Source organism: Manis javanica, chromosome 2 (assembly GCF_040802235.1).
Source record: "Manis javanica isolate MJ-LG chromosome 2, MJ_LKY, whole genome shotgun sequence".
NCBI classification, from domain to species: domain Eukaryota; kingdom Metazoa; phylum Chordata; class Mammalia; order Pholidota; family Manidae; genus Manis; species Manis javanica.
The window spans coordinates 146,655,716-146,683,180 of NC_133157.1; the positions used below are offsets into that span (position 1 = coordinate 146,655,716).

Below are 27,465 nucleotides of genomic sequence, written 5' to 3' on the forward strand. Positions count from 1 at the left end.
GATGTAATAGCAAATGAGTTTAAGAGTCATTGATATATGGAGGCCATAGACCCAAATTAAAGAAATGTGAGTTTAGTACAATACTTTTTTGAGATGTTTTATCAGTTGCCCTTACCAATTTATCTTAAAACTAGATTGGTTTGAGGGTAATGATAATTCTTTTGGCAAGAAGTACATAAATGGATCTTATATAGGTATCCATTTTTTCTTTTTTTCATGTGGATAAGGCATTCTGATGTTCTTAGCAAGTATGTCTTGATAAGTCAGGCATAGACCACTTGTTGAAGAGAATAATGAGATGATAACTAAAGTAGAAAAAATCCCATTAGAAAAAATAAACATTCTTTTCACTGTGTTTTTATCTGGTTATTCTTTATTGTATAAAGGCAACTTAAACAATCTTGTCAACCTTCACATTTCTTCCTGCCTTAGAGATATAACCATACATGTTCAGTGATATCAGTTATCAGGTCTTCTGTCACTATCTGGCGGGAGCCATGCTACTCAGCTGTGTAGCAAAGCTCAGGCTGGAGGAAGACCCCTGCAAAGCAGGGGCCTTCGCAGCCGGCTCCCCCTATTACCACCTTGATTTTGTTACTCTCCATTATACTATTGGCTTTGCTTTTGCTCGCATTTTTGCCAAAGACGAAGCTAACCTTTGATAAGCAGCATGGAAAGGAGGAGAACATAAACTTCCCCAAAGCTTTTCAGGACAGTGCTCCTTTCAGGACAGATGGCTATCTTGGCATAGAATACCAAAACCTGCAGTTAGTCAGTCAAACATTGACTACCCCATCTCCACTTAAGTGGGAATGCCTCCCTCATTTGCAATGCTAGTGAAATTAGTGATGAAGAGTTTTATAGGAAAATTAGAGAAATAGAGTTATGAGAGATTACTGAATAGAATAACCCTGTCTGACACTTAATCCATCTTCTCATGTTTTCTTCTATTTGCTACTTCTACAACTTTTCTTCCTTTGTCATTACAGCCATTTACTAAAATTCATGCCTTATATATGAAATTACCAAGTACCATAATTTTCCAAGAAGTAAAGATACCTCAAGACAAGTGCAGGGCCGGGAAGCCACAGGGCATAAATCTTCAAAGAAGTAAAAAGCTAACATTTTCAAAGAACATTACTTCTCTCTCAGTCACCAGCTTTACATCTCCCTGTATGGCCCCGGAAGATGGCTGGTTAGCCAGAGACGGGTAAGATTCCTCAAGGGAGGAACAACCTAAGACACGCACAGTCGCAGGGGGCCATCAGGTGAGAAAATGGGGGCCAACAGAGGTGAGGCTTAGAGCCACACACCCCCAGTTTTGAGAGAAATTGTCTACACCCGTGGATGTTTTGTTGCCCTTGTCTGGCTTGGATTAATACCTAGTCTATAGGCACAGACCTGATCATCTACACTTGCCGTCTTACAGCACTAAATCATGCTTTCCATCTATATCTTGCATCTACCTACATCAACATTTTATTAGAAATGTAAAGGAGAAAATGTGAGATTCACATATAAAGTATAAAAATCAAATGAATAATGATACATGATATTTGACTTGATTGTTTATAGTTTAAGATTTGTAGTTAAAACAGAAACAGTTTCTATGACATGAATGCCCTTGCATTGTTCACCATGTAAAAACTTGTTTAGACCCTGCAGTAGTGGAGTCATGGAGACCTGTATATTATATGTCAGGGAGATTTTGGTATCCACACAGAAGAAAGAGAAATGTAGATAAGAAGGGGAAATTTAGTTTGCTGCTTACTGTGCCCTATAAAGGGGTGTATAATGAAGATATGAGTTTATGATTTTAGATTGATTATAAATTAATTAAAGCCTCTAAGAATATTTTTGTGGGAAAGAATCATAGCCAACTGTGGCAGTAGGCGACCTGTATTTCACCCTGAGCTGATAGAATCCATAGTCACTGCTACATACTGCACGCTCCTATGGTCACGTGCACTACTTACAAACTGTGTTGCATAGAAATGTAAACCATGAAAGAGTACATGTTGCTAGGAAAAGTTTTGGTCAAGGAACAGAAAATGATCACCTAACACTTGACCAACCATGAATAGATTAGAAAGAAGAGAGCTTGCCTATACCTATTAATGAACTGCCCATACCAATTAATCAACAGAACAATAAAAAATAATCATATCCTTGTGCAAAATGGTATAAATAAAGCTGTCATTGACACTTTGTTGAGAGATCACTTCCATCTGACTCTGTGTCCTGTCTCTCCATGCACCGACACCGTCTCATCCTTTTGGGTTTTATACACACCCCTGGACTCCGGCAACTATCGATTACAAAGTAAATAAATATTTAAATCTTAAATCTTTAAATGAAGAGACATGGCACTTTTTTTTGCACCACTTGATAATACTTGCACAAAATACTTGTCTATCCTCAGACAGTACTTCTGCTAACTCAGCCCTTTCCTTGGGGTTAAGATTAGACAGGATTTACACAGCTTTAAGAGTGTGATTTTTTAAGAAATTCAGATGACCAGCAGGCACATGAAAAGATGCTCCATATCGCCAATCATCAGAGAAATGCAAATTAAAACCACAATGGGATATCACCTCACACCAGTTAAGATGGCCAACAGCCAAAAGACAAACAACAAATGCTGGTGAGGATGTGGAAAAAGGGGAACCCACCTTCACTGCTGGTGGGAATGTATATTAGTTCAACCATTGTGGAAAGCAGTATGGAGGTTCCTCAAAAAAACTAAAAAAAGAAATATCATTTGACCCAGGAATGCCGCTTCTAGGAATTTATCCTAAGAAAACAGGCTCACAGTTTCAAGAAGACATATGCATCCCTATGTTTATTGCAGCACTGTTTACAATGGCGGAGCTATGGGCAACCTATGTGTCCATTAGTAGATGAATGGATAAGGATGTGGTACATATACACAATGGAATACTATTCAGCCATAAGAAGAAAACAAATCCTACCATTTGCAACAACATGGATGGAGCTAGGGGGAATTATGGTCAGTGAAATAAGCCAGGTGGAGAAAGACAAGTACCATATGATTTCCCTCATCTGTGGAGTACAACAACAAAGCAAAAACTGCAGGAACAAAAGAGCAGCAGACTCACAGAACCCAAGAATGGACTAGGTATGGTGGGTGGGAAGGGAGGGATAAGGGGATTAAGGGGCATCATGATTATTGTCACACAAAATAAAGGGGGGGCATGAGGAAGGCAGTATATATAGCACACAGAAGACAAGCAGTGACTCTATAGCATTTGACTATGCTGATGGACAGTGACTGTAATGGGGTATGTGGTGGGGACTTGATAATAAGGGGAAGGTAGTAACCACAATATTTCTCATGTGAAACCTGAGCATAAGATTGTATATCAGTGATACAATAAATACATAAATAAATAAATAATTTTTAAAAATGGCATAGAGGTCATAAAAGGCCTCAGGAAAAAAAAAAGTGTGCTTTTTGAAAGGCCTCTAGCTATTGAGGACCATTTGAAGCCTTGATAAGGGATATTTAGTGCTTTAAATGAAGAATTAAAAAAACTCTCTCAAAACGCTTGTAAGATCTTTATTCCAATTCTAAGTAAAACCCAATTCAGCTTTAGATAAGGAGCATTATGAAGTGTGGTTTGTTTTTTTTTCTTGGAATAATTTCTGGTTTCATACCTTTGTGGTCTGAGAAGATGGTTGGCATGTTTTTAATCTTCTCAATTTACTGAGGCTCTTTTTGTGGCCTAGTATGTGATCTGTTCTGGAAAGTGTTCCATGTGCACTTTAGAAAGCTGTGTATCCTGCTGCTTTTGGGTGGAGTGTCCTTAGATGTCTGTTAGGCCCATCTGTTAGGTCCATCTGTTCTGATGTGTTCAGTGCCTCTGTCTCCTCACTTATTTTCTGTCCGGTTGATCTGTCCTATGGAGTGAGTGGAGTGTTGAAATCTTCTAAAATGAATGCATTGCATTCTATTTCAGCCTCTAATTCTGTTAGGAACATCCAAATACATGAAACAAATACTATGTTGAGTACACAGATATCTGTAGTGGTTATATCTTATTGTTGGACTGACCTCTTTGTCATTACATAATGTCCTTCTTTGTCTCTTGTTACTTTTTTTGCTATTGAAGTCTATTTTTCTGATACAAGTACTGCAACTCATGCTTTTTTCTCCCTATTATTTTCGTGAAATATCTTTTTCCATCCCTTCACTTTTAGTCTGTGTGTGTCTTTGGGTTTGAAGCGAGTCTCTTGTAGGTAGCATATAGATGGGTCTTGCTTGTTCATCCATTCGGTAACTCTGTGTCTTTTGATTGGTGTAGTCAATTTACATTTAGGTTTATTATCAATAGATATGTACTTATTGACACTGCAGTTACCGAAGATTCAAGGGCAGCTTCTTTACTATCTAACAGTCTAAGTTTAACTTGCTCATTACAGTAGTTCAAACATAATCTAAGGGTTCTTTTTTTCCCCCTCTTTTTCTTCCTCCTCCACTCTGTTTATTTTAGGTGTCATATCCTGTATTCTTTGTGTATCCCTTGACTGACCTTTTGGGTAACTGATATAATTTTGCATTTGCTTAGTAATTACTTGGTCTACTACCTTTACTATGGTTTTATTTTCTCTCGTGACAGCTATTTAGCCTTTGGAGCAGTCCCTTTAAAATACTCTGTAGAGATGGTTTGTGGAAGGTAAATTCCCTCAACTTTTTCTTATCTGAATATTGTTTAATCCCTGCTTCAAATTTAAGTGATAATCTTTCCAAGGAGAGTATACTTGGTTGGAGGCCTTGTTTCATTTCATTAAATATGTCATGCCACTCCTTTCTGGCGTGTAAGTTTGCTGCTGAGATGTCTGCTGATATCCTGATGGGCCTTCCTTTGTATGTGATCTTTTTTCTCTCTCTGGCTTCTTTTAATACTCTGTCCATGTCCTTGATCTTTGCCATTTTAATTATTATATGGCTTGGTGGTGTCTTCCTAGGGTCCCTTGAGTTGGGAGATCTTTGCACTTGCATGGCTTGAGCGACTCTTTCCTTTCCTAGACTGGGAAAGTTTTCAGTATTTCCTCAAAGCTGAATTTTCTTCTTTTCTCTTCTTCTTCTTTTGATACCCCTGTAATGTGAATATTATTCCATTGGGATTGGTTGCAGAGTTGTCTTATTATTCTTTCATTCCTAGAACCTTTTTTCTCTCTGAGCCTCAACTTCTTTATATTCCTGTTCTCTAATTCCTGTTCCATTGACCATCTCCTCTTCTAAGCTGCTTTTAAATCCCTCAAGTGTGTGTTTTATTTCAGATACTGTATTTTTCAAATTTCTCTCTCTCTTGAAGTTGTCCCTGAGATCTTGAATATTTTTCTGTAGCTATGTGAGCATGTTTATGATTTTTATTTTGAAATCTTTATCAAGAAGATTGGTGACTTCAGTTTCACTGAGCCCTCTTTCAGGTGTTTGAGGTATCCTGGTTTGTACAAAATTCTTTTGCTGTTTCATCATTCTGATGATGACTATGGAACAATACCTTTGTGTAGGTGGCACCCTCTAGTGCCCAGCTCTACTCTCTGGAGCTATCCAACACCTGGAGGGTTGGTGGGGTCACAGGTGCGCAGCGCTGGTGCCTGCCAGGAGGAAAAGTTCTTTTGGTAGCATGAAAATGCTACCTGGCTGCAGTGTCTGTATCCACTGCCAGGTCCAGTAGGCCGAGAATGGAGGTAGGAACCTCTGTGTTATGCCCCTGTAGGTACCTTAGGTGGGGCTGCCCTCCACGTGACCTGGTGCAATGGTGGTAGCATCAGCTGTGCGGACTCATGCCTGCTGCGAAGAATGAGTGGCAGGCTGCATATCACAGTGAGGGGGGTCTCAGCACTGCACTGCCAGCCAGGGGAATGGAGCATCTGATGGTCCTGAATGATCCTAACCTGCTGGGCTGAGTTCGCTACTTTACCCTTTTTTTAAGGTCTTTTCTTTTCCCCAGATGTAGGCAGTGTGTTGCAGTCTTCTGGGTCACACTTTTAGGATTACTGGTATTTGCTGTATTTTCATTACATGTGGTTTTGGGAGGTGGTTTCTGCCTCAGTTCTCTCACTGTCAGCCATCTTTTCCCCCTCCATGAGACAAGTACATTTTACATTTCTTTCAGATCATATAGTTTTTCCTCAAAATCTGTGCATATTCCTGTGACGTCTTCAAAAGTAGAGCTTGAGTTGGAGTTAACCCATCCATAGATCCTAGAGGAGCAGCTATAGAGGATTCAAATTCAAATTTAGCAGCATCTGGAAAGAAACAGAAACAATTATACTCTTCAAATAAAATACTTTAGAGTTAACATGTATGAGTTAATAAAAAGAATTTGGGGCCTTTAAGAGTGTTAAAAATGAAAAAAATCTCTACACAACTGCGGTACAAAATACAAGACTACTAGGAAATATAACTTGCCCATAGTTACACACAATTAATTCCAATTGTGGCTAAGTATCAGAGCTTCTGGTTTTCTTATTACAAGATGGAACTATAGAAGATAAAGATGACACAGTTCACCGTGACAACCATATTCTGTAAACGGGAAAAACAGACCGACAGCCAGTTCCCACACAGTCAGGTATACCATGACAGGTATAAAACAGGGTGCTATTAGAAAACACAGAGGGGACATCCAAACTGATATTGCAGGAAAAGGGAAAGATGTGCCAGATAGAGGGAAGAAGCATCTGCAAAGAGCTAGAGGTGAGGAAGAACATTTGTGGAACTGTAAGTAGTCTAGTTCAGTGAAATGCTAGAGCAAATGTGCAGAGTAGGGTAAGTAGCAAGAGATGAGACTGAAGGACTTGGCAAGCACCAAATTTTATTTGGGTGTTTTTATTCCTTGCTAAGGTATTTGTAATTTTTCGTGAGAGTAGAAAGACAAAACCAATGACCAAGTCAATGGCTAGAGATTTAAATGTCATCCTTCAAGTGACACTTAAAATTGCCTATTAGTGGGTGTGTCTTGGTTTTTTGGCCTTAAATCACTGCCAGAAACATGAGAAGCTGACAAAGCCCATGTGTTCTGAGAAGTGCAGGATAAGAGTTCTAAAGGAATAGCAGAAGTAAAAGAAAAGGTATAGCCAAAAATAAGAACAGACTGATGGATGTGTTGAGATTTTAAAAAATCTATGGAACATGCTGAATAAATGAGGAAGAAGTATATTCTTCACTATGAATGGCTGTGCCCTCACATTTTCTTATTAGATATGTATAAGAAACAAATATTTACATAATACCTACTATCTGAACAATGGAAAGAGCTGCTATTTACTATTCAGAGTTCATTTCAGAAAGCAGTGACATCTAAATTTAATTAATACATTTTGGCAACATACCTTCTTTTTGTGCTCTGGTTATATTTTTGTCAAATTCTTGCTCCATCTGAAATAAGTCAAATATTATTTGTAATTTTTAAGTTAAGCAAGACATTATCATGTGAGTGACACATAGCTGATGAAGTATGGCTTTTAACTAATAGTTTTAGAGACTAGACTTACCTTAGGGATTTCATACAAAGAAAAATAATCACATGATTAAAATAAATTCTTATTTAATTTTAGATAAAATATCTACAATGTTATTTTGATTAATCTGATAAAAAGTACAATATTGGTGTGTGTTAAATACATGATTTCAGAAAGGTGATATTTGATCTTACTATTAAGAAGAAATTTAAACAATTCAAGTCATATTATACACTGACTGCATTACTTTGCCAGACTTAGAAAAACTATCCTGTATACAAGCTTTATCAGTTTTTTTACTCTAATGAATTTTTCCTTCAAAAGGGCTTTCTTTTTTTGTACTTTTAGATAAGGTATAATCTGTGCTATTAATTTTTCAGCACAGGATCTAAAATACATAAAATGAAGAAAGTGGGAGTGTCATAACAATGTCATGTAAAAATTCCTGCAAAAAGTTAAGTGAAATCATTTTTCTATCTGTACTATGACTACAAAATCTCTCTCTACTGCATATGGACACAAAGATTTCAGAATATCTGCTTGAAGACAGGAAAAATAGAGGCTAGAGCCAGTTTTCAAACTTAATTTCTGATTCATAACTTTCTAGAATTAGAAACAAGGCAAATAATACTCAATTCTTTAATGACGATTTTGTTGCCTTTCTGGAAAGTAGGAGTTTTGATGCATCTTTTTCAATATGCAGCTTTTCACGAAATTTAAAATGTGTCAGTTTAGTTTCACTTACTGAATAGAGTTAAGATTAGGTATCTCTTGAAAATGAGAAATCCAACAACTTTAAAAAATAAAATTTCTGTCTCCTTTCTCAGAAGCACAAAGAATTATGACTTTTAAATAGTGAGCACTAATCAGTTAAACAACTAGAATTTCAACAAATTAAGAACAAGAATTACATCACAAATTTGAAACCTGGGGGAAAAAGGATAGTATAACTAACCTTGGCAAAGAATGTGTCCATTTCCTTCTCTCTATGTTTGCTATTGATCTCTGCTAACTTCACAGTAATCCTGTGGAGAGTGGTGTAAACAAATGCTTATTATTTCATTTTTCCCTAAGTGATACCTAAATGCCTTGCATTAAAAAGTTACCACAATAGTAAATTGAATTTCTTACAAAACAGTGTTTCAGCATTGAAAATCTGCTGAAGATCTATTGTATACAATTAAGTACATGTTTTTCTAGGGTGACTAGTAGCTAACAAGTAATTCAAAGTAGGGAAGGGAGAGAAACGGCTATTCATGATATAGAGGGCTTACAAGTAGAACTTCCTGCCTTCTGGAATGGCTGTATTTACAAGATTCATGAGGAGACACTTAAACCTATTTAGTAAACCAGTTTAGAGATAAAAGATAAAGCATCCATCGAAGACATTTTCAAGCATTTGCTTTTACCACCCTTTATGTCTCACTCATTATCTCAGAGAAATTAGGCATTAGGCACTGAGGCATAATTGAGAGCAACAATCTGTAGGGGAGGAAAAAGGGTGTGGGTGACCAAAGAATAAAATAGCTCTGGAGGCAGTTAGCATGTAACATCGTCACCAAGGTATCCATCCTTTCTGTTTTCCACGTACTCCCTCAGGCAGACCACAGTGTTGTTATTATTTTTTTATTTTGGTATCATTAATCTGCAATTACATGAGGAACATTATGTTTACTAGGAACCCCCTGCACCAAGTACCCCCCACAAACCCCATTACAGTCACTGTCCATCAGCATAGTAAGATGCTGTAGAAACACTACTTTTCTTCTCTGTGATGCATAGCCCTCCTTGTGCGTCCCCTACATTATACATGCTAATTGTAATGTCCCCTTTCTTTTCCCGCTCCTTATCCCTCCCTTCCCACCCCTTCTCCCCAGTCCCTTTCCCTTTGGGACTGTTTGTCCATTCTTGGGTTCTGTGATTCTGTTGCTGTTTTTCTCCTTCAGATTTTTTTTTGTTCTTTTACTCCACATATGGGTGAAATCATTTGGTACTTGTCTTTCTCCACCTGGCTTATTTCTCTGAGCATAATACCCTCTAGCTCCATCCATGTTGCTGCAAATGGTAGGATTTTTTTTCTTCTTATGGCTGAATAATATTCCATTGTGTATACGCACCACATCTTCTTTATCCATTCATCTACTGATGGACAGTTAGGTTGTTTCCATTTCTTGGCTATTCTAAAGAGTGCTGTGAGAAACACAGGGGTGCATCTGTATTTTTCAAACTGGACTACTGTGTTTTAGGGTAAATTCCTAGGAGTGGAATTCTTGGGTCAAATGGTATTTCCATTTTGAGCATTTTGAGGAACCTCCATACTGCTTTCCACAATGGTTGAATTAATTTACATTCCCACCAACAGTGTAGGAGGGTTCCCCTTTTCTCCACAACCTTGCCAACATTTGTTGTTGTTTGTCTTTTGGATGGTGGAGATCCTTACTGGTGTGAGGTGATATCTCATAGTGGTTTTAATTTGCATTTCTCTGATGACTAGCGATGTGGAGCATCTTTTCATGTGTCTGTTGGTCATTTGAACTTCTTCTTTGGAGAAGTGTCTATTCAGCTCCTCTGCCCATTTTTTAATTGGATTATTTGCTTTTTGTTTGTAGAGGTGTGTGAGCTCTTTAGATATTTTGGATGTCAACCCTTTATCCGATCTGTCCTATATGAACTTCTCCCATACTGTAGGATGCCTTTTTGTTCTATTGATGGTGTCCTTTGCTGTACAGCAGCTATTCAGCTTTATATAGTCCCACTTTTTCATTTTTGCTTTAGTTTCCTTTGCCTGGGGACATATGTTCATGAAGACGTTGCTCATGTTTATATCCAAGAGATTTTTGCCTATGATTTTTTCTAAGAGCTTTATGGTTTCATGACTTACATTCGCGTCTGTGATCCATTTTGAATTTACTTTTGTGTATGGGGTTTGACAATGATCCGGTTTCATTTTCTTACATGTAGCTGTCCAGTTTTGCTAATACCAGGTGTTGAAGAGGCTGTCGTTTTCCCATTCTGTGTCCATGGCTCCTTTATCATATATTAATGGACCATATATGTTTATGTTAATATCTGGAGTTTCTATTCTGTTCCACTGGTCTGTGGCTCTGAACTTGTGCTGTTACCAAATTGTATTGTTTATGTGGCTTTGTAGTAGAGCTTGAAGTTGGGGAGTGAGATCCCCCCACACTTTATTTTTCCTCGTCAGTATTGCTTTGGCCATTTGGTGTCTTACGTGGCACCATATGTATTTTAGAACTATTTGTTCCAGTTTGTTGAAGAATGCTGTTGGTATTTTGATAGGGATTACATTGAATCTATAGATTGCTTTGGGCAGGATGGCCATTTTGACAATATTAATTCTTCCTAGCCAAGAGCATTGCACGAGTTTACATTTGTTAGTGTCTTCTTTAAGTTCTTGTAAGAGTGTCTTGTAGTTTTCAGGGTATAGGTCTTTTATACTTCCTTGGTTAGGTTTATTCTTAGGTATTTTATTCTGTTTGATGCAATTGTGAATGGAATTGTTTTCCTGATTTCTCTTTCTGTTAGTTCATTGTCAATGTATAGGAAAGCCACAGATTTCTGCATATTAATTTTGTATCCTGCAACTTTGCTGAATTGTGATATCAGTTCTTGTAGTTTTGGAGTGGAGTCTTTAGGGTTTTTTATGTACAGTATCATGTCATCTGCAAATAGTGACAGCTTAAGTTCTTCTTTACCAATTTGGATTGGTTGTATTTTGTTGTTTTGTCTAATTGCCATGCCTAGGACCTCCAGTACTATGTTGAATAACAGTGGGGAGAGTGGGCATCCCTGTCTTGTTCCTGATCTCAGAGGAAAAGCTTTCAGCTTCTTGCTTTTCAGTATGATGTTGGCTGTGGGCTTATCATATATGGCCTTTATTATGTTGAGGTACTTGCCCTCTATACCCATTTTGCTGAGAGTTGTTATCATGAATGGATGTTGAATTCTGTCAAATGCTTTTGCAGCATGTATGGTGATTATCATGTGGTTTTTGTCTTTCTTTTTATTTATGTGGTGGATTATGTTGATGGATTTTCAGATGTTGTACCATCCTTGCATCCCTGGGATGAATCCCACTTGGTCATGGTGTATGATCCTCTTGACATATTTCTGAATTCGATTTGCTAATATTTTGTTGAGTATTTTTGCATCTATGTTCCATCCCTTGATATTGGTGTGTAATTTTCTTTTTTGGTGGGGTCTTTTCCTGGTTTTGGTATTAGGGTGATGCTGGCTTCATAGAATGAGTTTGGGAGTATTCCTTCCACTCAATTTTTTTTAGAAATCTTTAAGGAGAATGGGTATTATATCTTCTCTGTATGGCTGATAAAATTCCGTGGTAAATCCATCTGGCCCGGGTGTTTTGCCCTTGGGTAGTTTTTTGATTACCACCTCAATTTTGTTGCTGGTAATAGGTCCGTTTAGATTTTCTGTTTCTTCCTTGGTCAGTCTTGGAAGGTTGTATTTTTCTAGGAAGTAGTCCATTTCCTCTAGGTTTTCCAGCTTGTTCGCATATTGGTTTTCACAGTATTCTCTAATAATTCTTTGTATTTCTGTGGGGGTCCGTTGTGATTTTTCCTTTCTCGTTTCTGATTCTGTTAATGGGTGTTGATTCTCTTTTTCTCTTAATAAGTCTGACTAGGGGCTTATCTATTTTGTTTATTTTCTCAGAGAATCAGCTCTTGGTTTCATTGATACTTTCTATTGTTTTATTCTTCTCAGTTTTATTGATTTCTTCTCTTACCTTTATTATGTCCCTCCTTCTACTGACCTTAGGCCTCATGTGTTCTTTTTTTTCCAATTTCAATAATTGTCACTTTACACTGTTAATTTGGGATTGTTCTTTACATATGCCTGGATTGCTATATACTTTCCTTTTAGAATTTATAATGGTTATATTCTCTTGTACTGACCCCTTTATCATTCTGTAATGTCCTTCTTTATCTCTTGTTACTTTGTTTTGAATTCTGTTTTGTCTGATACTAAAACTGCAATACCTGCTTTTTTCTCCCTGTTGTTTGCATGAAATGTCTTTTTCCATCCCTCTACTTTTAGTCTGTGCATGTCTTTGGGTTTGAGGCAAGTCTCTTGTAAGCAGCATATAGATGGGTCTTGCTTTTTTATCCATTGTATTACTCTGTTTCTTTTGATTGGTGCATTCAGTCCATTGACATTTAGGGGTGATTATTGAAATATATGTACTTATTGCCATTGCAGGCTTTAGATTCGTGGTTACCAAAGGTTCAAGGTTAGCTTCTTTACTATCTTACCATCTAACTTAACTCACTTATTGAGCTATTATAAACACTGTTTGATGTTTCTGTATTTTTCTACCTTCTTATTCCTCGTACTCCATTCTTTTTATGTTGGGTGTTTTATTCTGTGCTCTTTTGTGTTTCCTTTGATTGCTTTTGTGAGTAGTTGATTGTATTTTTTGCCTTTAGTTAGTATTTGGTTGGTCTGCTTTCTTCGCTGTGATTTTATTTTCTCTGGTGACATCTAATTAGTCTTTGGAGTGCTTCCATCTAGAGCAGTCCCTCTAAAATACCCTGTAGAGGTGGTTTGTGGGAAGCAAATTCCCTCAACTGTTGCTTGTCTGGGCATTGTTTAATCCCTCCTTCATATTTAAATGATAATCCTGCTGGATACAGTATTCTTGGTTCAAGGCCTTTCTGTTTAATTGCATTAAATATATCATGCCATTCTCTTCTGTCCTGTAAGGTTTCTGTTGAGGTCTGATGATAGCCTGCTGGGTTTTCCTTTGTAGGTGACCTTTTTTTCTCTCTCTGGCTGCCTTTAATAGTCTGTCCTTGTCCTTGATCTTTGCCATTTTAATTATTGTGTGTCTTGGTGTTGTCCTTCTTGGGTCCCTTCTGTCGGGTGTTCTGTGGGCTTCCGTCATCTGAGAGACTATTTCCTCCCCCAGTTTGAGGAAGTTTTCCGCAATTATTTCTTCAAAGATAGTTTCTATTCCTTTTTCTCTCTCTTCTTTTTCTGGTACCCTTCTAATGCGAATACTGTTCCATTTGTATTGGTCACACAGTTCTCTTCATTATCTTTCATTCCTGGAGATCCTTTTATCTCTCTCTGCATCAACTTCTCTGTGTTGCTGTTCTCTGATTCTGATTATATTAATGGCCTCTTGCACCTCATCCAGTCTGCTCTTAAGTCCTTCCAGAGATCGTTTTATTTCTGTATTCTCCTTCCCAACCTTATCCATTAGCTCCTGCACATTTCTCTGTAGCTCCATCAGCATGGTTATGACCTTTATTTTGAATTCTTTTTTAGGAAGATTGGTTAAATCTATGTCGACACGTTCCCTCTTGGGGGATGTCAGGGTTATTCTTGTCTGGATCAAATTCTTCTGCCTTTTCATGGCGATAGAAGTAGTCTTGGGCAGTTGGTGTGTATTTCAGCTGGGAGAACAAAGTCCTTTCACCTTCCTTTCCTGTGAGAACAGCGAACCCTAGCAGCTTGTGCTGGGCAGTTGTGCACAGATGGTGCCTCTGAGTCTTCCCCTGATGGCTGCAGAGTAGGCTCTGGGCAGTTGCTGTGGGTTTGGCCTCTCCCAAGCTACTCGCTGCCATGCCGGGGCTGCACCGGAGGGGGGATGGACGGGAGGCTGTTTATCGCCGAGAGAGGCCTTAGAGCAGTGCTGCCTTACAGGGGGTAGGGCACCCAGAGTTCTCTGGGGTTCCCAGCTGCTGATCTGAGTGTGCCAGGATCCTTCCATCCAGCTGTGAGGCCCCTGTCCCTTTAAGACTTTTGAAAAAGCACTCACTTTTCTTTTGTCCAACTGGTACTGTTTGCGGGGACCTGCTCGCGGATTTTACTGTTCCGTTTCCCTAATTTCCAGTGCACTAAGTACCGTGTGTTTTCACTCCTGGTGTGGATGACTAGGGCTGCATGTTTAGCAGTCCTGGGCTCCCACTCCTTCCCCGTTACAACTCCTTTTCTCCCACTCGGGAGCTGGGGTTGTGGGGGTGCTCGGGTCCCACCAGGCTGCAGCTTGTATCTTAACCCTCTTCGTGAGATGCTGAGTTCTCACAAATGTAGATGCAGCCTGGTGTTGTACTGTATCTTCTGGTCTCTCTTTTATGAATAGTTGTATTTGTTTTTATTTTAAAAAATATGTATGGTTTTGGGAGGAGATTTCCACTGCCTTACTCACGCTGTCATCTTCTCTCCTCCTCCCCCCACAGTGTTATTTTTAACCACTTTGTGAATTATAGTGCTGTTCATCCCTATGTCAGTCTTTATTTCACACGAATGCCTTTATGTAGAGTAGAAAAATTATGATAGTTTGTTCCATGAAGCCCTCTAGTGATAACACCAAAGATTACAATCAGGAAAACAAAACTTCCGTGCAGCGGATGTGCTAATGTGAGGAAAATGGAAGTTACTATTGCCAGGATCCTCACCAGAACCTAAACTGGTCAATTTAATTGTCCTGCTGCTAGGCCACTGCTTCCACACCCATAGGCAATAAGCTATTAATGGCTGAGTCATTATATAAAGAACCCTTCCCAGAGGCAGAGATGTGGATTACGGACCTGCAGAGTGTTGGGTGCATGTGATTCTAGTGTCCAACTACTGATGGGAGAATAAAGCCAGGTAGAAACCTTTTAACCCCAGGAACGTTCCCTTGTCATTTCTCCATCTCACTGAATTCATAGTGAACTTGCCTGGGGCTGAAGCCCTCAGGCAAGACAGCTGAGTAGTAGTACTTGGCCCTTTGAGTTTAAGATGTAATCTTCCAAAAAATAGTTAAACTCATTAATATTTCTATTTAGTGGAATTCTTTAGGAAGTCATTTTATAATAATATCACTGTCTAAGTTAGAAAGCTTCAAAAACAATGAGCTTCAAGACTAGTAGATCAGGTTAACTATGAAAATATTAAAAGGAAAAAATAAAGTCATTTAAAACCAAGAAAGGGGAGAGGGGTACAAAAACTGTCTTGAAGGAACATTTTAAATGTAAGTTCATTTACAAATATCATTTTCCAGAATATACTATCCAGTTAGCTTTCAGTCCTACTAATCTTATAAACCTGGCTCCATAGAAATAATGCTTTAGAGGCAAACTAATGAGCTTAATTTATTTTCTATGATTCTGTTTTGACTTACTTGTCTAGTTGCTTTGCCAATGACAGGGTGGTATTTACTTCTTCTTGGTGTAATTGTTTATATTTCTCCAATTCAGCTCTAATGGAATCTTCTTGAGAAATTTTTTTGGAGAGTTGAAGTTCCAGATCTTTAATTCTGAATTCCATTTGCATTCTAAATGAAGAATTATCCTTCTCTCTCCACTGCTGTAATCTCTTTTGTGATTCATCCTTTAAAACAAATTAAAAGAATGCGTTTTTTAAGTAAGTATAATCTGAATAATTATAGCATATTTGTTTCCCTTAGTTTTGACTCAGTGTTTCAGAAAGCAATTTTAAATGTGAAAAAAAAGACTTGAAGTTTAATATATTTACCTTAACCTCATCTGAATTAAATGTGCATTATAAAAATAAGGTTGAATCATTCTTATTTTAGTACTCATATAATCTGACATTTCAAAGAATAACAATCTATAGTTAAAATATTTAAACAATATAATCCAAGAATATGGTATACTTTTTAAATCACAATTTCCTTTTCCTCTTGTCAACCAGTCTTAAAAGTTCTAAGTGATTGTCTAATGAGAATGATTCTGAAAGATGGATTTTGTGATAATGATGGAAACTGAAATATTTAGGAGAAACACATGCTCCCATGCTCCCAGAAATCTATGAAACCAACTGGCATAAAAGTAGAGGAAACAGAGATAAATGTATACATCAAAAATGTAATCTGCAGGGAGATGTATTAAGGCACATTACAGATTAATAAATTAACCTGTAAAAAACAATCGACTTCTTTTAATTTTTCTACTGCTTTCTGTCTTGCTCTTTCTTCAGTGTCCCGTCTGTACTGTTCCATCTTACTGTGTTCTAGTGACATCCTTGCCATGTGAGTTTTAAGGTTTCTGACTTCTGAAGATGAAAGTTCCAGTTTTCTTGAAAGATCAACAACCTACATGAATGAAATAAGTGAGTTTTGTAATGAAGGTAGACTGAGAATGGCCCAAGTCAAAGCCAGTATCAATTAAAATAAATTATGTTATAATAAAATGTTACTCATACCATAGTAGAATCTTAGAACACTGAACCTTGAATTACTCAGACAATCAAGAACAAAATTAAAACTACCAGGAGTCAAAATAATACACCCTTTGCTGTCATTTTTGCCATTACAACATTTGCACTTGGTTTAATGCTCTTATTCCCATGTTGTTTCTCCATAAAGTTATTATACGCCACCTCTCAGTAGGAAAGGTCCTCCATCCTAACACTTCATAATTAAAAAAAAGTTTCAGAACTATCACATTGAGTTATTTAGCCCTAAGTCAATAAATGCCTCCCAAAATAAGACTCTAATGATCTATAAATATGTATTCTAATGCCATAAGCCTTTTTCTCAACTACAAATGTTTTATGCTAATTCAAATCAGTTTCCAAGGAAAGGGTTGTCACAGTTAAGGAGAATTCATATCTCGCAATATGGAATTTTAGTGAGATGATCCATACATTTTTCTGAACAATACCACAACTCCATAGTGCTATCTTGTCATCTTTTGTTTCTTACCACCAAATAAGAAAACATAATTAACAAAAAGAAAACCTGTTGTAATTTCAGCGATACCGAGCTGGGAAGAACTACTTTTGTTTAGATACAGTGGTTATTTGGTAAGACAAGGTGAGTGGATGTGGTTTTTACAAATTCTTACAAATTTTACATTTCCTGTGAAATTCCCTACTCTTTCATATGTGTGGCCTTACTACCTGGTTTCTAGTGAAGAGCATATGGTGGAACTGCTGTGTGAACCCATGGCTTGGTTAGAAAGTGTAAATACAGCTTCCATCTGATATTCTCTATTCTCTCTCTAGGGAGGCTTACCCTAGGAACCCAGCCCCCTTGCTGTGAAGCACCCAGGGCACCTAGTGAATCCTCACAGAGATGTGCCAACTGAGACTGATGTAGCTTCTGTGCCAGCCAAAAGCTGACTTCAACTGCCAAACAAGTGCATGTGGCACCTTTAGGTGATGCTAGTCCCCAGTGGTGTATCATCCCAGATGATGCCAAGTGGAGAAGAAAGAAGCTCGCCTCACTGAGCCTTGCCTAAACTGTAGATTTGTGAACAAAATAAGTACTGTTTTGAGCCACTAGGTTTTGAGGTGGTTCATCATGCAGCAATAAATAACTGGCACAGATACTGATATTAAAAATGGGGTGCTGCCATTAAAAAACAAAACAAAACAACTAAAACACAAAAAGAGTGCCTTTGAACAGGGCAATAGATGGAACCTCAAAGGAGGTGGAGAAGAGTCAGAATGAAAACCAGCAGGGCCTCCGGGAGCATGTTAGTGGAAGCCTGACGGCCCCTGAAGAGGCTGACAGCAAGGGCTTCTAGGCAGGGAAAGACAGTGACACTGGAACCTGGAGGAAAGGGGACTCTTGCTCCAAAGCAACTGGAAGTAAAGATCAGTGAGCAAGATAAGCTGAAGAATTTTACACATAAAGGAACTAGGGCTTACTTGGGTCAGATATCTGTTTCCCAATTACAGCCTTTCCTCATGTCTAATTGCCAAATAATTCTAAAAGAAATGACTTCTGAACTGAGATAAAATCCAGGGTGCTGCCAGGAGAAAACACAACCTAACATTGCAGCCAAGACTGTAAAATCCTTTGTTAGGATCTCAGAAAGATTTATGGTGGTGCCTCAAATTCTTCTAAGGATCTTCAGAGTTTATACACTTTAAGGCACCATCCTACAACAGCTTCACAGGAAGCCCAAAGTGAAGAGCTTATCTCAAAATGACTCATGAGGGTCCCTTTCCTATTGGCATGAACCCCAATAAAATTCACAGGAAACTGTTTAAAAACAGTATTAGCAAAAACACTGTCTGGTAGCCTGGACTGAAAGATGGAGAGAATACAAATGAAAAGAGGCCTTTGGGTCTTAGAAGTTCTACAGGGAGGAAGCAGGCTGAGAAAACAGATGCAAACACAGGTCCTCTCTTATGAACAAGACAGAACTGAGAGCTCAGAGGCACAGCAAAGGGCCACGGAGAGGCATTCCCATGATTAGGACTAAGTCTTCCTCAGAGAACTAGCAGCCTGCAGCAGGCTGCCTTTCAGAATTGCTATGGACTAATGTGTCTCCCATTTTCCATTCTGAATGAGAGTCTTGAGCAGGTCAGCAGAATGTTGGCTCTGTGGGTGGTGGTAGATGACTTGGCTCTTCAGTTCTCAATCTTTGTATTGAGAGGAATTGTACTCCAAGGGCTAAACTGTAGAAACCACAGCCCAGGCTCCTGTCCCATCTGCACCTGATGAAGATGTAAGATCTCAGACTCCAGCCTGAACTGGATGCCATCGTCACTGAGGCTTGGCATGCAGGTATAGGGTACGGGTGAGTGTGTGTTTTTTGCCTTTTCCTTTTTTATGGAAATGTTTTATATATCTTGACCAGTGTTTTGGCTACATGGATATATACTTTGTTGTTGTCTGTTTGGCTTTTTTATTGTAAGTATAGTTGACATATGATATTACACTGGTTTCAAGTATATAACATAGTGATTGGAGTGTGTTTTTCATGTGGGAGGGTAACTAAAAATTGTGCTTTTTAAATGTGTCTCTACTTTTAAAACATCCATTAATTTCTTTTAAAAAGGAAGGTTATGGGCCAACCTTACTGACTTGCTCCCAGTGAACAGAATATGGTGAAGGTGATGCTGTATGAATTCCAAGGCGGGTTGGCCTGGATAGGCCAGGTGTTCCAGCTGCCCAGCCCAACTAAAGTCCCAGCCAGGGCCTGGCACCAACAATCAGACATGTGAGTGAACTAGTCTCCAAATGACTCCAGCCTCAGCCTTCGAGCTGTCCCAGCTAAAGCTGAAGGAAGCAGAGACAAGCTGTCCTGGCCACACTTTCCTGATGGAGGTTTGTGAATAAGATAATGTTATTTAAGCTACTGAACCTGGGAGTTTATTAGGGTAAAACAGATAAGCAGAAAAGTGGTGAAAAAAGGGATAATATGAAAACTAACTTATTTGTGGTGAACTGATTTTCAACAAGGGTGCCAAACAGTAGAAATGAGTCCCCTTTAAAATGGGTTATAATAAATGTTGAGATTAATTTATTAATGGAAAACAATCCTAATGAGAAGAAGCAGATGACTAGAAGACCTAAGAAGTTTTTCTAGGGTTCCTTTCAATTACAAATTCTTACCCCTAGGCATACATGCCTCTTCAGAATTTTTCCTCAAGTTAGGAGATAGGGAAGACTGGTAAGCAAGGAGAGACATAGGATTTAAAGAATAACAACTGAAATACTTTCGTAGCCAAAAATGACGCCTTTTGTCCAATTTTAATTAACTGAAATTCTAATAGACAGCATGGAGTATTTAGCACTGAATCTTCATTTTACTTTCCTCAGTGAGGAAATAAAGAGAACATTAAGGAATCATTTTTAATCTCAGTAGTAAAATAAATGCAGTGTCCTTTGGACTATTTACACAATTTCTCCTTTATCTTACCTCAAGGTTGTCAGTATGGGGAGGTAAGACCATCTCATCTTTATGTTGCACCATAGTACTTCTGCCTATCATACAATTTAGCTTTGAAATTCTGATTAAGTCAATTGTTTATTCAATGACTTGGTTGAATAATTACCTCACTTTTAAGAATTGTACTCTTGACATTTTTTTTTCTTGGGATAGGAAGAAATAGGATTCTGTAAATTATGCACTGAGCTATAAAGTATAGCTATCCATCTCTTTCGATTTAAGTAAAAGGAGGTGGATACGGAGAACTGAGGTTTCTGAGAACATAGGATCAGCACCAAGAACAAGGTTGGCCTCAGGATTACACACAAGAACCAGGTCAAAAGAAGATTTAATTGTGAATTGCAAGATGACAGATTAGCAAGACTTCCAAAGAGAAAGCCAAAAGCCCAGACTTCATCTCTTCCTTCCTAGATGGTGAAATATATGGATCAGTCTATGGCCTATTGTGAGTCACTGAAACATAATGAACTACACAGACTGAGTCAGCAGATCCTGCGACCCAGACATGCAAATGGGAGTGAGGTGGAGGAACACTGGTGAGAGACTAAAGGTGTGAATGGAGAAAAGAAAGAGAATGGGCTCTACCTTTGTTGTTAGCCTGACTTCCCATCATGGCACAGCCAGCAGGGCACAAGCTGGACAAAGGCTCTCTGAAGCTGAAAGTGTCTGCATGAGCTGAGAGAAGCAAGTGGCAATATTCAAGATGACCGTGAAAGAGTCCTCACAATATTTGATTTGGTACTGGCATAAGGATAGACATGCTGCAACCGTATTAGAATTGGGAATACAAAATAAACTCTGGTGAACTGATTTTCAACGAGGGTGCCAAAAGGTTAAATGGGTCAAGAATAATCTTTTTAACCCATGGTACTGGGGCCACTGAATATCCACATACAGAAGAATAAAATCAGACCTCTACTTCGTAGCATATATACAAAGTCAACTCAACATGTAAGCGCAAAAAATTATAAAACCCAAAGGAAAAAGCAAAGGTGTGTATCTTTGTGACTGGATTTGGCAATGGTTACTTAGATGACACCAAAGGAGAAAAGCGGAGTAACTGGATTCATCAGGACAGTGAAAAGGCAAGCTATAGAATAGGAGAAAATACTTGAAAACCCTTTATCTGATAAGGGATCTGTATCTAGAATATAGAAATAACTCTTATAATTCACTTATAAGAAGACAGTCCAATATTAAAATAGGCAAAGGAATCGAACAGCCAGTTCTTCAAAGAAGATACCTGAATGGATAATAAGCATAGGAAAAGATGCTCAAAAACATTATTCATCAGAAAAATGCAAATCAAAACCACAGTGCGATGCCATTGCACACCCACTATAGGATGGCTACAATAAAAAAGACAGATGATGACAGATATGGTAAGAATGTAGAAAAGCATCAGAACCCTCAAGTACCACTTGGGAAAGAGTAAGATAAGAATCTTACTTAACTTCCTGCCTTTTACTATGCTGTTTACAGCTGGGCCTGCATGCTAAATTAGTTGCCTGGGTTGCAAGTTATTTGATTAGTGCTGAAGGAGAAAAAGACCAGCAGATAGGTAAAGTGAAAAAATAAATTGGGCCTGCATAATTAACACAATAAAGACATGGGCTATGCTGAGGTACCCTCCTTTATCTGGGGAATATTCAAACATTCCAGGCCAAGTTGTTCCTGGCTTTTTGAGCGTTAACTGACTAACTCTGGGTCTTTTTCAGTGGGCTTTTTCCTGTCCTTACTCTTTTTCCACCTCACTCATATCTATTTTTCTGACTAACAGCTGGATGTAGATAATTTTCTTAATTCTCTATGTTTGGATACATACTATACATGATCTGAATCTTTCCACATTTTTACAGAATATGTAAAGCGGAAGCAAATGAGGGAAGTATCTCATTTCAACTGGTTTATATAATGACCTTTTGTACAATTAACCTGAAATCCACAAAATAAATGTATTCTACATCTGCAACAGTGAAGGTAACAAAAATTACAACTTTCTGAAACATTCCATTAAACTTTATGCTGTGATTTTATTTGGATTGCCTCATCATGGCAAAAGAGAGATCTGTAAAAAAAAAACAACGGTTGGTACTAAAAAATAAAGTCTCAAGTGATGTGAAGAGTGATGCGTAATTCTGTTTTCCTAAGGATAAATATTGTAAGAAAAAATGCATAATATAAATGGCAGAACTAAAGTCAGAGTTTAATAGGTGCATTGTAAAGACAGAATTGTAATAAATTTGTTGTAATGAAAATATAAAAGCTGTCCACAGAAATTAATACTCTAAAACACTGTGTATTATTTCATTAGCTATAGATTAACTGTTGGTATGTTAAATTTTACACATACCTGACTTAGGGCTTGATTTAATTTCTTCTTTAAGTCCTGTCTCTCATTGGTATAGTAGGAGGCAGCTTCTAGCAAACTCTCTGACTCAAATCGTTGTATTTCCACGTCAGCCCATTCTTGTTGGAGTTTGTGTCTCACAAGTACCTAATAACATATTTGTTGTTAATATATAACTCTAACATACGTGTTTTGAAAAATGTTACTGCATTCATCAATTCACCTTTTCCTCATGCATACACATTCCTGTTTACTGAATTTTGTGTGATCCTCCTACCTAATCAGTATTGTATACTTAAGATAATGAATTCAGCCCCACTATCCACTCCCCCTAAGAATTTGCAGAGCTTTACCACCTAGGGAAGTCTCAAAAAAAAAAACCGTATACATGAGACTCGGAGGTGGTAAATTATATGTTGTGAAAGGTTTTCCCTCTTTTTTCCTAGTAACTTAAACTGACTTCAGAGTTCCTCACATACTGAATCCTCTGTGTGAGTCCTTGCAACAGATCCCCATCTGAGAATAAATGTGAAGTCATGTCAGTGGGACTCAGGCCCTAGGTAACCAGGCCTCTACCTGCCTCCCTGACCTTGGTTACTATAATGCACTCCATTCCTGCTATACACAAATCCTGCTGCCACTGTGCATTAGTCTGAAAAAGAGCTCCAATCACAGACAGTTACAGTTCTCTTTGTACTGGACACACTTATTATATTCAGTAAGTTTGTTATGTACTAACCTAGGTCTTATAACCTGTCAACTACATTTCTCCTTGAAATGAGAATTGTGAGCAAACTATTTGTAAATAAGTTTGAAGTAGATTTTAAATAGCAATGGGAAAAATCAAATATGTTTTTTTGCTATATGTCACCACGTTTGTCTTAAAATATGATGTTTTGGAGAGCAGATGCCTTTAAAAAGGTCATAATACACGATTTGAGACTAAAATGTTTCCAAATTTAATTCAAATTGACATGAATCACAATAAAATTACACCAACTGAAAATGTATAAAAGCTACTGAAGGAAAAGGACTGTGACATACAGCATCGGCCCTTCATCTCATCTGGGAAATCTGGAATAACTGTCAAGGTGATCCACTTGATTGAATCTAGAGGTTCATTTTAAGTATGAGCATTTCCACTTATCTGCTTCATCACGGTATTAAAATGTGATGACACAAAGACTAAAATTATTATTTAAGCAGTATAAGACTAAATTATAAATGAACATAGTCAACACAAATGTCTTTCTTCAAAATAAAGCACCTGCCAAATTAATTTTTTTGCTGGCTACAAGCATGCCTTTAAGATATTTATAGTCTATATCCTTTTTATATTCAATAGACTCAACACTTTTCCATAATCAAATATTACTTTGAATTTTCTTTCAGGAATTTTGAAAAATGTTTATTTTCCTGGATACTTACTTCTAGTTCTCTTTTCTCATTTTCACCTTGTTTCATTCTTTCTTTGAGACGATTAAAATCATCGAGTAATTCTTTATTCCTTCCTTCTAGGGTAAGACATTTTTCCCTTTCAGTTTGGAGTTCATTTTTAGCTTTGTTCTGAGCAGTATTCAGTTGCTGTCGGAGCAACTCATTTTCACTTTGTAGTTGAGATAATCTGTTTTCTAAGAACTCCTGCTTTCTGATGTATTTATTCAGTTTATCTTGTTTGTTCTCATACTTGTGTTCACTGTTCTTCTTTTGACGGGGTATGTGGCTTAGGTCTCTTTGCACACTTTCTAAGTCCAAAGTCTTTTCTCTAAGGGCATCTCTGGTGTGACTCAGCTCAATTTCCAGGCTACTGACTTTACGTTCAGCTTTAGAAAGCTGTTGAGAAAGAATGCTCATGTTTTCTTCCTGACTAGACAGAAACCACTCATTTCTTGCTCTAAGACTATGGAAAGCAAATCCTAGTTCTCTTTCTGATGCCTGACTTTGCTCATGATCACGGGTAGCAGTAGACAGTCTAGAATTGTCTGATACAACTTCTGTCTCCAATCTTTCTTTGCTTGCTTTTTCATTCTGCAACTTAGAATGTAGCATTGTATTCTCAGATGTCAGGAAGTCAAGCCGTCCACCATACTGGAACATTACTTTTGTAGATGTTTCCTTAATCACTGTTTTCTTTTGAAGATCATCTTTTTCTTTTATAATTTCAGTGTCCTCAAGATATTTCTTTTCTTTCTGATTTTTCATTGCTTGTGTTTCTGGTTTTAGCATGGCAATTTTATCCTGCAACATGTAGATTTTAAGCAATAGATGTTCGTGACTATCAGAAATCTAAGTAAAAGGAGACTTTCAGCTAGCACTCAATTAAAAGACTTATCATGATTTCCTCTGAAAATAGGGGACAAGCTGAATGTTTATACAATGAAAAATTTTGTGATGAATGGATATCCAACTGAAAAAAAACTAAGTTGGATCCAAATCTCAAACTTTACTCAAAATTTAACTGAAGAATTACGACTCAGAAGGCATAAACTAGAATAATAATGAATCTAGCTACACTGAAAAATTGACTTCAAAGTCTGAAATCTAACCAATTCAGTTACCCTAGAGTAAGAGCCTTAGATCGGCATATATTTGGGCATATTTTATTTCCTAAAATTCTTTTTCCTAAAGATCACCAAACTTCTGCTTTAACTCATTTGTGATGAGTTTTAAATTATTTTTTTTACTCAATTTGCCTAGTTTGATCCACATTTCCTCACACTTTTGCATGAGGGAAGACCTGAATATATAGATGTATTCTATGACATTTCTCATTCATTCTTGCAAGTAGTAAAATTGTAGACTTCCTATGAAGTGATCTATTGACTCTGAAGGACTAGTTGAAAAGGTAATTTCATTTAAACTATGTTACAACATTAAAGAATAGTCAACAATATTAAACCAGAAATTAAAATTTTTTATATACCTGTTGGTGGTTATAGTCACTTCCATCAGGCCGTTCTTTCTTTGACATCATTATGACGTCTTGTTCTGCTGACAAATTGATATATTCAGTTAAATTGAACTACAACAGAATGGTTCAATAAAAGCCATACTCTTAAACAAAGAGAAAATAACATTTTATCAATTGAGAGTTTAAATTAAGCTTCATCTTTATCTGAATACTTATTTAGGAAATATTTCTAACTTATGTACAACTTCAACAAACACTTGGGAAATACTAGAAATTGCCAGGATAAATGCATACAAACATGTAAAAGCCTCATTCAAAAATCCATCCATCTAACATCAAACAAAATAATCAGAAAAAAAAACAAAATTTAAAAATGCAGAAGAAACATATAAAGCCACAAGATACTCTATTTTCTACCTCAAAAGTGTATGATCTTAACAACATGCTAGGCTTCAGCTACATTATTCAGGAACCAAAATTATTACTTTCTATGACTTCATTGGGGTATACACCACCCCTCCTTTACCTGAAATGTTTGGCTGCACTATTATTGACAAACTCCTCTTCCTCTTACAAGATTCAGACTGCTGTACAAAGCCCTCCCTTACTATGGCTGTCTTTCCCCCTATGAATAGGTGTTTCTTTGGGCCTACCTTAGTGTTTTATACATTTCTCTTGTATGTCTTTACCATAAGAGCCATAAATTATCATCTACGTGTTTGTCCCTTTGCTCCGAAACTATAGGGGACAGTCTTGTAAATCATCTTTGTATAAATAGTCATTAGTTACTTTACTCAATTGTTATTTATTGAGTTCCAGCTAAATACTTAAAGGTTTAAAGAAGACTGTGGACAACAGGAATCAGGAATGGGTTTTTAGAGATAATACCTGTGCTGACTTAAACAGTGAGGTTAGCCAGAACCAAATGGGTAGAGGGCAGAAATGCGGAGAGCATGCAGGACCACTGCAAGACAGGCAGAGCAGCACATAATGGGGTGAGTATCTGACTGAAATACAGGGATTGGTTAGGCTGGCATGCCCAGCAGTTCAGAATGCCGGAGAAGAGGGTGGGCAGTAGAAAAGGCTGATGGTAGGGAGTTAGGTAGGACTCAGATTACCAAAGCCTTCCTTATATGTAATTTTGGATGCCTGGACGTAAATGTGTTTTAGGGTGCTTCATGGTTGTTACTTGTAGCTGAGATAGGTCACTCTAAGAACTGAGGGGAGGGATGAATATGGGTGGAGAGCAAGTGAATAAATGGAAGCAGACATATTATAAAGCAGTAATGTAAAATAAAGATGATACAGGCCTGAACTGAGAAGATTCTGGAAATATATTTAGGATACAAAATTACCAGGGCTCATCATAAAATTAAGGTCCCTGGAAAACTAACTCTGCTCATTACTTTGTAATAGGTATTAGCTAAGAAGAGCAATGGTCCACATGAACTGGTCTAAGTTGCTTATATTTAAATCTGTAGTATTTCTATCTCACATCTTCCAATGCAGCAGGAACTTGTGTAGCTGTTTTGTTTTAAATGTCCTGCTTTTTGGGTCTGCCCAACTTGCGAGGAAATAGAGCAAACGAGTCTGTTGTACAGGTAAATAACTGGGCTGACAGCTCAATGTCATCACTACTCTCAGATATAACTAAAAATCTTTTCTAAACTACATTGTTAATTCTAAAGGTAAAAAGAAAAAGAAGATAAAACTATAGGGGTAGGAAAAATATTATATAATATTTTAGTACATACCTGAGCCTATGACTGATAAAGAGCACTGAATTAACTGGTGCATAAAGTTAGAATACACATTACATGTGGTTAATCAGCACACACATTACATGTGGTTCATAACAGGCTGTTATCCTAGCAGTATTAAAATTGGTTTTCTGTATTTTAGTTTTAAATGATTCATTCCTCAAAATAACCAACACTCCTTGTGAATTATTTATTCATTAAAAAATTGTAAGACAAGTTGACAGACTATGTGTACATATCGGAGGCGGCACTGTGTAGTAAATTCCCAATAAT

General features: G+C 37.5%; 1 protein-coding gene and 2 long non-coding RNA genes across 4 annotated transcripts in view; 1 reads left to right on the forward strand and 2 right to left on the reverse strand.

Moving 5' to 3' along the window:
- Positions 1-21,009, forward strand: part of LOC140847922 (uncharacterized) — a 31,287-nt gene extending 10,278 nt beyond the window's left edge. Inside the window, exons 2-3 of the long non-coding RNA XR_012128199.1 lie at positions 17,491-19,546; positions 20,583-21,009. This is a non-coding gene — a long non-coding RNA (uncharacterized lncRNA). The remainder of the gene's footprint in view (positions 1-17,490; positions 19,547-20,582) is intronic.
- On the reverse strand, positions 361-15,980 carry LOC140847923 (uncharacterized). The gene is made up of 3 exons (XR_012128200.1): positions 15,644-15,980; positions 8,450-8,519; positions 361-6,279 (listed from the first exon to the last, which is right to left on the reverse strand). It is a non-coding gene; the product is annotated as an uncharacterized lncRNA (long non-coding RNA).
- LOC140847921 (ankyrin repeat domain-containing protein 26-like) lies at positions 16,441-25,523 on the reverse strand. Of its 2 annotated transcripts, XR_012128198.1 has the most exons (3): positions 25,445-25,523; positions 22,525-24,759; positions 16,441-16,576 (listed from the first exon to the last, which is right to left on the reverse strand). XR_012128198.1 is itself a non-coding variant. In XM_073229553.1 (2 exons), exons 1-2 carry the CDS (start codon positions 25,493-25,495, stop codon positions 23,893-23,895), a joined length of 918 nt encoding a protein of 305 aa, XP_073085654.1. In that variant the 5' UTR covers positions 25,496-25,523; the 3' UTR covers positions 21,123-23,892. The 2 variants fall into 2 exon arrangements, 1 of the variants encoding a protein (XP_073085654.1); XM_073229553.1 differs by lacking the exon at positions 16,441-16,576 and having other exon boundaries at positions 21,123-24,759.
- Between the last annotated feature and the right edge of the window lie 1,942 nt (positions 25,524-27,465).

Coding starts and splice junctions, on each gene's coding strand:
- LOC140847921 (XM_073229553.1), bottom strand. CDS start 25,495: ATGATGTCAAAGAAAGAACGGCCTGATGGAAGTGACTATAACCACCAA. Junction 24,760..25,444: donor GTGACTATAACCACCAACAG/GTATATAAAAAA, acceptor TACATGTTGCAG/GATAAAATTGCCATGCTAAA.